This window comes from Barbatula barbatula (genome assembly GCF_947034865.1).
Source record: "Barbatula barbatula genome assembly, chromosome: 14".
NCBI lineage: Eukaryota > Metazoa > Chordata > Actinopteri > Cypriniformes > Nemacheilidae > Barbatula > Barbatula barbatula.
Genome location: NC_136777.1, coordinates 10284110 through 10296564, shown reverse-complemented (window position 1 = coordinate 10296564; position 12455 = coordinate 10284110). Strand labels below are relative to the sequence as shown.

Sequence of the window (12455 nt, the reverse complement as noted above, 5' to 3'; positions counted from 1 at the left end):
CAGCTGTGTAGCACAAACAGCTTTAGCATGTCGCAGTGTGCATGTGAACTGAATGAGGGAGGCCAGCTTAAAGCATGGCAAAACTGATCTCAGATCAGAGAGATTGTTTTCCCCATGTGAATTATGTTGCTGTTTTAGGAGAGTTTCAGTATGTGTTGTGTTGGATCTCACATACCATCTTTGTTTATTACAAGTAGTTTTTGTTAACATTTCAGGTTGTTTTTCATTAGTGCACCTCATCTGTGAACATTACTTTTGCCATGTGCTGTCAGCCTTTAAAATGTGCCTCTTATTAATACGTTTCATATGCAGATATCAACGTTTTTTTGTTTCCAGTAAGCTGACTAATGTCTGTGGATAATGTTCGTCTGTTTCTTTAAATGTGCAGTGTTGCCAAGTTTTGCTAAAATATATTTTTTATAATTAACTTTAAAGAAAAATGAAAATTCTCTCATAATTAACTTACTTACCCTCATGCTATCTGAGGTATATATTATTTCCTTTCTTAAACTTTACATGATAATTTTTGTAAATGTCCACCACTTCATATACTTTTATGGAGGTAATAAATATAATTGATGTAACCATGTTAGACTTTAATGCTTAGATGTTTATTGTTTTGGTTTAATTTTTACCAAACAAGGTAACACTTTACAATAAGGTGCTATTTGTTAACAATTAGTTATTACATGGCTCGTCGGAATGCTTTATTCTGATTGGCCAGTCACGATATTTGCAGGTTCGTTATGTAAGGGATAATGTAAAGGCAGCTGGTTGTTATTGCAGAAATAAGGCCCGACGGTGTGATAAGGACCCGACGCAAAGCGTTCAGAAGTCACGAAAAGGCAATTTGGTTTAATCATGTGTAAATAAAATTTCATAGGCTGTATGTTATTAATGCATTAGATAACATGAACAATACTTTTACGGCATTAATTAATATTAATTCATGTTAATTTCAGCATTTACTAACGCATTATTAAAATCAAATGTTGTCACTGTTAACATTAGTTAATGCAAAATGAACCGCCATGAATAACTGTATTGACATGAACTATTAACAAGGATAGGCCTAATAAATGCTGAAAAACTAAATTGTTCATTGTTAGCTATGTTCACTAACACTAATGTTTACTGAAAGCACCTTATTGTTAAGTTTTACCAAATTATCTCAACAAATGTATTGTTTTCTCTGACAAACCTATCGTTTCAGTTCAGAAGGCATTTCTTAACCCATTGGAGTTTTTTGATAACTTTTAAGATGCTTTTTGGAACTTCACCATTTTGGGATTGATATACTGTATAAAGTGATGCATAAAGTGTGTTTATCTGGAAACAACAGAAGTCAATTATATTTAAGATGGCGCGAGGATAAATGCAAATAAATATATTTTTTTGGGTGAATGTGTTTTACGTGTTTTTTACTTCCACCAGACATTTACTTCTTTCTGGTCTTATTTTGCACAATCCTTCACTAGCCTATGCAATTTTTTATCACAATGAATTTTGTGCTCTTTTTTCCAACTTTCCTTTCTGTCCCTTTCCTTTTTGAGAAAAAAAAGTAAAACCCCTCCAACCAAATGCATGCATTGTTTATTGTAATGGCAAATACGTAACTTTATTTATGTATAGCGCTGTTCACAATTTTCATTGGTTCAAAGCAGCATTACATTTGTGATAATAATAAAAGAAAATAATAAAATAAAGACAGTATATGGTATTAAAATACCTGATGTCATTTCAAGATACTTTCTCTATGCAAGGTGTATTAATGAAATTGAACTAAAACTAATACTTTATATAATACAATCTGATGATATGCTCTTTTGCTGGGGGCCAATTCTTTTTTGCCAATAGTATGAAGCCAAGGACAGTCCCTGGACAAAGATACACCAGTGATTTTTGCTTCATTCTTATTTGTGACTCAGTTGACACACCTGTCAGCAGGGTGTTCCCCTTCCCCCATTTCCTACTCTCACTTGTGCTGGGCAGTTCCCCGGATCTTCCTTTCTTCTTCTTGTCAGTGTCAACTGAGTGTCTTAATCGAAATAATTCTGTGAGTATTTGATCAATGACTCCTCACCTGGTTTGCCAGAATAGCACACAGCGGTTTACAGCTGCATTCATAATTTCTTCTCAGTTCACATGCAGGGTATAAAGTACAGTAGACAGGCTTCCTGGTTTCTGTAGAAGCAGAGAGAGAGAAAGAGAATATAGAAATATTTGAGCAAACCCCCCCCCCCACCTTGACTCTCTGTCATGTTGGCTTTGTGCAAATATCTGAATGATCTTGTTCTTCTGTGACTATGGAGGGAAAGAAGCCACACCTACTCTCCACCAACCACAAGCCCAGCTCAGCAGACACACACATTTATGTAACACACACACCAGCCCGTGACTGCTCCCGCTGGCTGGAATTTTAATCGTACACGGCAGCAACCCCACCTCTAAGTAGTATATGTGGTAACACTTTATTTGACAGTGTCCCTTTTACACAAGCATAAACACCGTAATATTCGTAAAGTGACATTCCACAAATAAGGAAATTTGAATAATGTCTAAATGCAAAATTGAAATTAATACAATTATCTAGTTGTTCTTTTGAAATTATGAAATGTTATTCACATTGTGTAAATAGGGACTGGGAATTAAAACAAGACTGGATCATTTGTGTGTCATTGTGAGATTTAACGGCATATTGACCCCTGATGCAAAAGTTAAGGTTTTTCACTTGGATGAAAGATTATGCCATGTTACATTGGGCTCGTGCCGGCCTACATCTGAATCAAAGGTCATTGGGAGTTAATTATTATGAAGTAGCTGATGGAGCCAGTGAAAGCACAGGTACAGGGTCACCTGTTGCGTAACAAAGTATTTGCTCTGCAGATCTAACATTTGGGGGCTCCAAATACGGAGGTTTATAGTATTATTTATTCATTTGCAATAAATTGGACATGTAACTATATTTGTTCTCGAAGTTCATGTGGTCTTGTATCTTTGTTTGTATGTGTGTGTTGAGGGGAAAGGCCCTGACTGAGGAGCCAGAACAGGAAGTTAGAAACAGACCACACACAGCTGCTGCACGGAGGGAGTGGGTGTGAGGAAGTGTGTGGGAGCTTGACATTCACAAAAACTCACAAAAAAGCTAAATTCAGTAAGGGACAGAGAAACAATGAGAGACAGACAGCAATATATTGATATGAGGCAAGCAGATGGAGAGAGATTTGTTATATTACATTTGTTGTATATTGCACTAGTATTTGGTGATTCAGAGACACAGTTTGCTTAAAAAAAAAGAAGAAAAACAGTGACCATTCACTGCACCCTCATCCCCTCCCAATCCTGTATGATTTTTATTTGGGATTTAAATTTTGAATATATTGAGTGGTGTGGACCAATTTTATGAGAACGGCATTTGCATAATTTTCGTCTTCAGAGATCCAAAACTGAAAAGAATTGAGTGACTAGTAAACAAAATTGTCTTCTAATGAAAAAATAAGGTTTAGACAGTGGCGGCCGGCCAATAGAGGGCGCTAGGGCGCCGCCCCCCTTAAACCACAAAAAAAAATTTAAAACAATTAAAACAAAAATAGTAATAATAATGAGAAAAACATCAGTATGTCAATATTTGTGTGTTTTAAATATGGAATGCACCCAGTAATACATGTAAAATATGATACAAAATCATATTTGCAACCTTTCCTCTGCCTGTCTGACCGCTTCATCAGCTCTGGGGCGATAGAGAAAGCGCCCCAAGGAGGCGGGTCTATGTAGCAGTTAAGCCAATTGCTAATTTAAGATATGAATGTATGACATAAAATTTAGCCAATCAGCGTTCTTAAATAGAATCCAAGAAGGGCGATCATTTTATCGCCCCAAGCCCTGATAAAATAAGGACTGGGCTCTAGGGGCGCCATTTTTACTAAACGACAATGGCGAGCGCGGACGTTACTCCTCCAAGACCCAACCCTAACTCGGTGAAATCTCTCCTCCAAGATCCGTTTGAGAGGAGAACTTTGTCGGAGAAAGTTCGGGTGAAAGAGCTGGGCCCAGATCAACCTGACCTCTCAATCAAACAGCAGGCTAGCGAAAAAGGGAAGCAGTATATGCGCGGCTTCTCCCGTAGCTTCACACACACACACGTTTCTTTGTATATAGTTGACCTTAGCATAAAAATCATTCAGTTATATATGGTACTCTAAAAAATGTTAATAGTGTGTTTGCTAATATTACTGTATATATGTTTTGTATCAATTAATTGTTGCAGTTCTGGAGCACATTAACAATTAGTTACATTTAGTTTGATCATAAAATACTTTATGCTATTCTTCCAGTCAAAGGTTTGAGTTCAGCCACTTGATATCCATTTCTATATTATACATCCTTTATACAGTGTAAGAATTCCTATAAACTTTATAATAATTTAATGTTATTGTCCACTTTCCACTCTGTTCTGACAGCATGCATATTGTGTTGCCTATTTACTACCAATGGCACCAACAGCCTTTCCAAAAGATGTTACTTATATGTAGAAATAGTCAATTGTTTACAAGTTCAGTTTAAATGCAAATAAAAGGCTTGTGTTTGTGCATCATGATGTTTATGTTTTTGTGTACGAATGCCTCAACTTTTTAATATTGGCATTAAATAATTACTGACTATTTCACTGAGCACTGCTGTCCTGCAGTTTGTGTTAAATTTTATTGCGATGGTTACGGAAACAAAAAAGTATGGCACAGCCCCACCGAGAATATTTTTCACCAGCCGCCACTGGGTTTAGACTAAACTAAATGATTCATAAAACGTTCCCTTCTCAGTACAACTTTTAAAAGACTATCGGACATTCAGCGACTTACTATGGTTAGCCAAATTACTAGCTGACAGCTGGTGTCAGTTAGACAGCTGAACATTGACATCATGTGAGGCAGGCGGGCAAGGTGTCTAAAAGGCCCAAGTGAGCACGACCAGAGGGCACTGCCAAGTCCGTCTGTGGTGCTTTCCGCCTGAGCAGGTGAGGAGAATGGACCTGTGGGAGAGCAGTGCACTGCGGACGCTGCATTAACTTAATTACAGGCTGACGCTGCTAAATAAACACTTATTAAATTTGCATGCTCAAATACACTTGACAGAGCAGGTCATAGTGCATCCTTTGCATGTTCGTGCTTTTATAGCAGTATATTCAAAACTTTTACTTTATGTAATATCCATGCACCAACCACAAAAAGACAAAGATATAAGTGTAGACTCAGTTTTATGTTTGGGTATGATGTGAAAGAATGTGGTAAAGAAGTTCAAAATCTTATTTTTTCTCATGAGTGAAGACATCACAGCAGTTTTCTTTGAGTCAAACCCCAAACTCAAGACTGCCCAAGTGTAACAGCTTGTGAGAGAGTGAGTGAGTGAGAATGAGAGAGAGGTGGGTCTTTCTCAGAGGCAGCAGGATTGCTCTTGTCATCCATGCCTCTATATCAATGATATTTAAGAGGTCAGGCATTTCTGACATAGTGACATAAGCAGTGTTTCTGGATTTGAGCATGGCGTTTGATTTATATCAATACAGAATAAACTTTAATAAATTTTATTTTAGGACCACAAAGACACATTGACATTGCAGTATCACTGCAAATCACGCAACAATATGTCACGCACAACTGTATAGTAGCATGGTTTAATGATTTTATAAACCGTTATTACACCATATGAAAGATCCAAAATGTATACAGGTTGCAGAGGTTGCACTCGCCACTAGAGATCGCCATCTCACTACAGATTGAGAGAAGATTGTCCAACTATTATACACATTGTAATATAATAATGCTACTTCTTTCAAGTACATATATCAAGTTCATACATATAATAAAAAGCACAATACGCCGAATGACATGTAAAAAATACGTTCCTCTGCCAACAAATATTTAATCAGTATTCATAAATAATTTTTAAAATGCAAATTTACTACCACCTTGAGACAAACCTGTAGCTTGTAAATAGATTTGAATGGTGCTTTTAATGTAGCCACTTATTATGTAATGTTGATAATTCTGTGCAAACCTGAGCAGATTCATGTCACTCGGATAATCCGTGTATGCGTAATTTCTGTAGCCTAGACAACAGATCCGAGTTGAATCTTATTTGCTTAGGACATTTTGTTTTACTTACATCCTAATTTTATTCTCGAATATTGACACCTTATTATAACCCCGTCTGCCACGACACTGACAGGCTCGGGGTTGGACCGCCTTGATAAGCATCCTATGGCATTTTGTTCCAAGATGGCGGTGGCGAGTATGGAAAAGGACGCGATAGTAAGTAACGAATCCCACAGAAATGATACAATGTCTCCGATTTTCATGCATGCGTGTAGATAGTAAAACGTAGTCATTATAGTTAATAAAAAAATAAAGAAAACGGCGCGCGATGGAAATCCATCACAGGAGAGACTCATCTCTCATTCCATTTAAGGCATTTATGATGTAGTTAAACCGCATTACAAATGTAAGGGAATAGAAAGGTTGTATTATGTCTTATTTTAGCTCTGATCTATAGTGTAAACATATTGCGCTGCGCTTTATTTTTATTCAGCTGCAGCCAAGGCGTGCCGTTGTATTGTTAAAATCTGCATCTGTAGAATATCGTTTTCTTATTATTGCACCCTTGCACTTCCTAAAGTGCCCTTTAACATGTAAATCTTGACTCTCCTCTCTTTCTTAATGTAAGAATTCCGAAGATGATCATCATCACCTTAAAAATTCATACCGAGAGGATCTCATCTCCCCCGATAAAGAAGACATCTCTCGTATTCTGGTAGAGTGGATGATTAAAACAATCGTTTTAGTTTGTACTGTAGCCTGCCGTACGATTGATTGCCCTGCGGGTTTTGTTGTTAATGTTATATTCCAGACGGTTCCTTTCAGTGGACGGATCAGAGGTGGAATGAGGCCTGGGAAGAAGATCATTGTCATGGGCATCATAGATCCAGAGCCAGACAGGTACGATTGCAGTGGTTTGGTGAATGAATGAATCCAATAGAAGTTCAGAATCAAAACCTTGTAATCTGCCTTGAATGCATGCACAGTCGGCATATTCAGAAACTCTGTTTTGTTAGGCAGCTAGGTTTGGAGAAACAGCCAGAGCCTATTCTTTAAATTAGGGGACATTGTTGCTATATTAACGCTGTATTTATGACATTGGGTTAGAGCTCAGCTTGAGACATGATTCACGGGTGTCAGAACTGCCGAGTGTTGCTGGGCGTTTATATTACCTGTCACAGAGACAAATCTCAAAACAATGACAGAATAGGGTGTGTCTTTAGAGACTAAGAGTTTCTGTACAATCATAGACTAACAGCAGGTGGTAAATAATTTGATTCAAGAGATGTATACTACTAACAGCAAAGCTGTGGTAAATAATTTGATTCAAGAGATGTACCGCAAACAAAATGTATGAACCCCAAGTTTATATTTTAGCATCTTGGAAGAAGTCAGGAAGTGAATTTGTAAAATCGTGCACTTGGCATTTTACCGTCCTGCTTTTTGAAGTCTCAACCTGGAAAGCTTTTCAAACAGTATTGAAAGACATTCCATATGCTGGACTCTTACTGGCATCTTTTTATTTATTTTACTAAGTGGTACTGATACAAAATTACAGCTGGAATTTACAAAACAAACTGATTCAATAGAAAGTTACTGTTTGAAAATGGATGTCAAGGCAGGCCTGAATTGCTGTGAATTATTTTAAAATGTTATGCTATCCTATTTTTCTGTGTAATCTTGGATGTTTTATTACTTTCAGTGTTTTTCTTATTGACATATTTATGGTTTTACATTTATTAATATAGAGTTTACTATATTAGTACATTCTTCCCAATGCGGTCCGGTCAACCACATCTCTCACAACCTTCAAAAAACGACTTAAAACACACCTCTTCTGCGAATACCTGACAGACAAATGAAAAAAAAGTACACTAACCCTCTTCTCTCAACAGGTAGTGGTCTGGCTTTTGTTGAAACTAGTAACTTTGTATTAGCTATTGTATTATTGCTCTTTGTATGACTTATCGCTTATTGCTCACCGAACTCTCTGTAAATCGCTTTGGATTAAAGCGTCTGCTAAATTACTAAATGTAAATGTATGTAAATGTACTACAATTTACAAACATTTTTAGCACATTTAGTTTTCATTTAGATTGCAAAAATATTATCAGTTTTAAATGAAGTACAGTATATAAGACCACAGAAAATGTCAACAGGACATATGATATATAAACTCTTTAATGCTTGTACACTCTACAAGAAGAGATGTCTGAATTAACAGTGTTTTCTGTTTGTGTTTACAGCTTTGACATCATTTTGAATTGCGGCCACAATGAGGAAAAAGATGATGAGGAGTTCACCGATGTGGCCCTTAAACTCAGTGTACGATTTGCAGAACGACAGTATCTGAGGAGTGCACGGGTTTCTGGGAAATGGAGTGAGGAGGAGGCAGTCATAGCTTACTTCCCTTTCATCCCAGACCAGCCGTTCAGGGTAAAGTGTTTTTATTTTTGTTTCAGAGACCTGCTTTGTACTTGTTATTATTTTTTATAGTAGCCAGTTACAGAGTTATTCTGTATGGCAATAAATTGTATAATTACAGTGGCTAAAGATGCTGTAAATGTGGCTGAAGCGAAGCAAAAATAGGTCAGTTCAGTACCAGATCAATCAACAACCGCTTCAGTCAAACAAGTCCTTCCTTTCAACACGCTATCCACAATGAATCTCAGTGACTGACAAAGGATTCTTTTGATTTGATCTCATTTCACTCCTTTCTGTCCCCTCTCCCTTTTTCCGATTATGCAGATTGAGATCCATTGTGAGCACCAGCGTTTTAGGATCTTTGTGGATGGACACCAGCTGTTTGACTTTTATCACAAAGTTAAGTCTTTGATGTCAATTAATATGATCCGGATAGTTGGGAGTCTTCAGATCACTAAGCTGGGCTAAACCTACATCAGAAAGGATTTATGACAGGTGACCAAGCCCACCTGTGCATTTGCCACAAGCAATGAAGGCCTCCCAGCATCATCTGCATTTTGCTTCATTTATTTCTGTGTATCGTTTCATGACAGGTTGGTGAATGGTTGCAATTTCAAATGTGTGTCCCTTGTTGAATGGTTTAAAAGTCTTGTAGCTTTTTATGTTAAATTCAGTTTTTTTCAGGGATTGCACAATTTGATATGCACTCTGTGGCAGTACCAAGCGCCACCTGATTTCGCTGCTATGAATGGACACTGCCAATCTATGCGTGCCTGGTGTCTCGCAGTGTAGTTTTAAAAATGATCCGTGACTCAGGAAATTAGATAAAGTTGGTCTACTTAGTAATTTAAGACTAAGTATTTGTCATCAGAATTAGTAAAATAAGCTTGTCACTAGAATGTTAGAGATTACAGGTGTACAGTTAACCAGCCTTTTAATCTCATATATACGTTCATTGCAACCATTAATTTTTTGAGAGATTGTGTTTCACTGCAGAGGAATGTCACGTGGGACTTAGTTGACTTGAGGTTTGGAGTAATCTTTGAAATGGAAGCATAAATTTGGGTGATCATCCTATCATTCTCTTCTAAGCCAACCCAATATTTCAGAACTTAAGTATTATGGGAAATCCATAGCAACCAAACCAACAAATGATTGTTTTCTAGTCCAGGAATGAAAGCTGCTTTTCATTACCTAGATGAAGTGATTTTGCAAAACCCCACTTGGCTCGTATATAGTTTACACAAGATCTTAAGCATCAAGTAAAAGTTGAAGGAACACAAATAACAGGACTAAATCGTTTTTTGAATGTACAATCATCCACTCATAGGCTGCATAACAGCTTATGTGTGGGTGTAAAGTGGGTGTCTTCAAAGTAAAAGCCTATTATTCCCTCCAGATCCCTTCTTTATAAGATTCACTCACTGCTTTGCTCCTCTTAATATAAATGTGGAGTCAAGACTCATCACATTTCCTGTGTTCTGCTGTCATTTCTGGCTTTTTGCCACTTTAACATTTGCAAGGCACCTCTGCCACATACACTGTACCAACAATGGTCTCTTTTGACAGATCTGTACATACCGTAACCCCAGCATACTTATTTATGATACTAATGTCGTAAACACCCATTGTGTTATAAGTTGCACTGTTGATCAGTATTATGTTAAGTTCCTGTAGAAATAGTGAGTGAGGAAATAATATCAATAATCAAAGCTCTTTAAATTAAGTATGAATAACTATTCAAGTTTCTTGAACGTTTTGAGTTGCACTCAAAGCATCACTTCTTGGTCCCTCCTTATTGGGAAAAACTTAGCTAAATAGTCTCAAACACAACTAGTTTAATAACAATTGGTACTGCTATGCACGCAATATGGTCCTTGACCACAGACATCTTTCTCTAGTAAAGCTGAAATTTTGTGGCAAACACATTTAGACTTTGACTGGAATGAGATGTATTTAGCATTTGAAGCCTGGACGTTTGGACCAATTTGGAAAAATTATTGCTATTTTAACTGGTACTTCTGTGGGACATTCTGTTTTGTCAAATACGGTTTTAATGTTTAAAGGTGGAACTCACAATTTCAGATGACATCAAATCTATTAAAGTATTGGCAGTGTCGCAGTTACATAATATTTGTGTTTTTGCAAAGTTTGCTGCTTCTGTAATTGTAGATTATTTTGCCACACGTTTCTATAGTATACTGTATATCTAAAGTTAGCATATTTTTTTTTTTTTTAAAGGCGCTAAATTATTATTTACATAATATATGCAAAGACTCAATATTAAGGGTCATTTTTTTCATAATCTCTGCAATTCGCTCTGGCATGCTGGATATAAGCTTCTGGGCCAAATCATGACTGATGGCGAACGTTTCTTGCATTATTAGTGCTCTGAGATGATCACAATTTGTGGGCTTCTGCTTATCCACTCGCTTTTTTTAGGATTGACCATAGGTTCTCTTTATGGGTCTGACATCTGGTGAGTTACTTTTTTTGCAATTATTTAAAATCCTTCTGATCACTCTGCATAATAAAATATAAACAATGTGAACACCGCTTAAGCAGAAACTTTGCAAAACACAGAATTTATATCACTGCCAATACTTTTGGCCACGACTGTATGTGAGGTTACCCAAAATGTGTTATACCTGGATAGTTTTGAAAGGGGAGGGAGTCAAGCTTATTTAACAGTCTATAAGATAATAGCTAACACATTGACCTTAGAAGTGTTAGTGCCATGCTTTGGCCCTGGAGCTACAAGAGCATTTGCTTCTGTTTACAAACAGAGCCTTTGCATTTCTCCCTATGATCCTGCAGATTTTCCACATGACAGAAGCTAGTACTAATGCTTCCATTTCTGGTGCTGTTAATTGTTTTGTATTTCAAAATAAATTGCAACAATTCTCAGACTGGCTTACTGATTTACAGTATAAAGATGTAAAATGAATGTCATGGTTCTTAAAATTTTCGAAGCTTTCGAACTCTGGATGTAGATTTACTAAATGTCGGTATGCTTGATTTATTTTTTTATTTTGGTACTGCAATAATGTCTCAAAACTAAAGAGGGTGTTTGAGTTTACGTAAAGATTAGAATGAGTGTATAGTGAGTTACTAGTTTCCATTCCATAAAAACTAGGCTAGTTGATTTCATAGCTTGGTATTTTTTGTTTGTTTGTTAAGAACTTAATATGTTGGTTTATTATTTTTCTTTCAGGACTGTTTCACAAGTGTATATGTATGTATTTATAAAGTGGGCCTTTACTTAGCTAGTGTGTGGTAATGAATAATTGTAATTGTATAATCATTTTCATGAGTTAAATCAAGACCAACAAGAAGAATTGGTTTTGTGTGCTTTCAATATTTGGTATTTATCAGAAATGTGCCTGCTAAAATATGGCTTTATTATTTAGAAAAATAATTTACTCTAATTGACAGCAATTTGCTTACCACTTTTCAACATTTGTTTGTAATGTAATGCATTTTTGCTCATATGGTGTAAGCAAATGCTTCATTTGTTAAATAAATGAAATATTCCAAATTGATTGAGGTGTTACAGACATAATTGCTCTCCAGTGTCCCCTGTAAATATGCTGCAGTGTAATGGACACGAAGAGGAGCCACTGAATGACAAAGCATGAGCAAATAACAATTATCTGAATGGCCACTTTATTCTGCAAATGATTATTTATTTGCCTGTAATTGTTAAACTGGCTTCTGGTTAAACTGTTCAAAGTTGGTATGCAAACATATTATTGATCGTATGTTTTGTTTTTACAGGCAATTTTTAGGTTAGCTATTTAGTGACTTTTGTAACTCATTAATTTCTGTTTTCTAACTGATTTGTGGACCAATAAACAATCCTTACAGACTTTGAATTAATTTTATGTCTTCTTTGTAATCGCTTGCCAAAAAAGATATTTAGAATGTGACCAGAAGATGGCG

The 12455-nt window shown here is 36.4% G+C and overlaps 1 protein-coding gene across 1 annotated transcript; it reads left to right on the top strand.

Moving 5' to 3' along the window:
* Window positions 1-6076: 6076 nt before the first annotated feature.
* Window positions 6077-12386, top strand: lgalslb (lectin, galactoside-binding-like b). The gene is made up of 5 exons (XM_079472501.1): window positions 6077-6305; window positions 6718-6804; window positions 6901-6989; window positions 8336-8525; window positions 8838-12386. Exons 1-5 carry the CDS (start codon window positions 6255-6257, stop codon window positions 8979-8981), a joined length of 561 nt encoding a protein of 186 aa, XP_079328627.1. The 5' UTR covers window positions 6077-6254; the 3' UTR covers window positions 8982-12386.
* Window positions 12387-12455: the final 69 nt, after the last annotated feature.

Bases quoted from the DNA above. Each gene is read 5' to 3' on its own strand.
- lgalslb (XM_079472501.1), top strand. From the start codon at position 6,255: ATGGCATTTTGTTCCAAGATGGCGGTGGCGAGTATGGAAAAGGACGCG. The intron at 6,306-6,717 runs GTAAGTAACGAA...TCTTAATGTAAG, and splicing joins GTATGGAAAAGGACGCGATA to AATTCCGAAGATGATCATCA. The intron at 8,526-8,837 runs GTAAAGTGTTTT...CCGATTATGCAG, and splicing joins TCCCAGACCAGCCGTTCAGG to ATTGAGATCCATTGTGAGCA.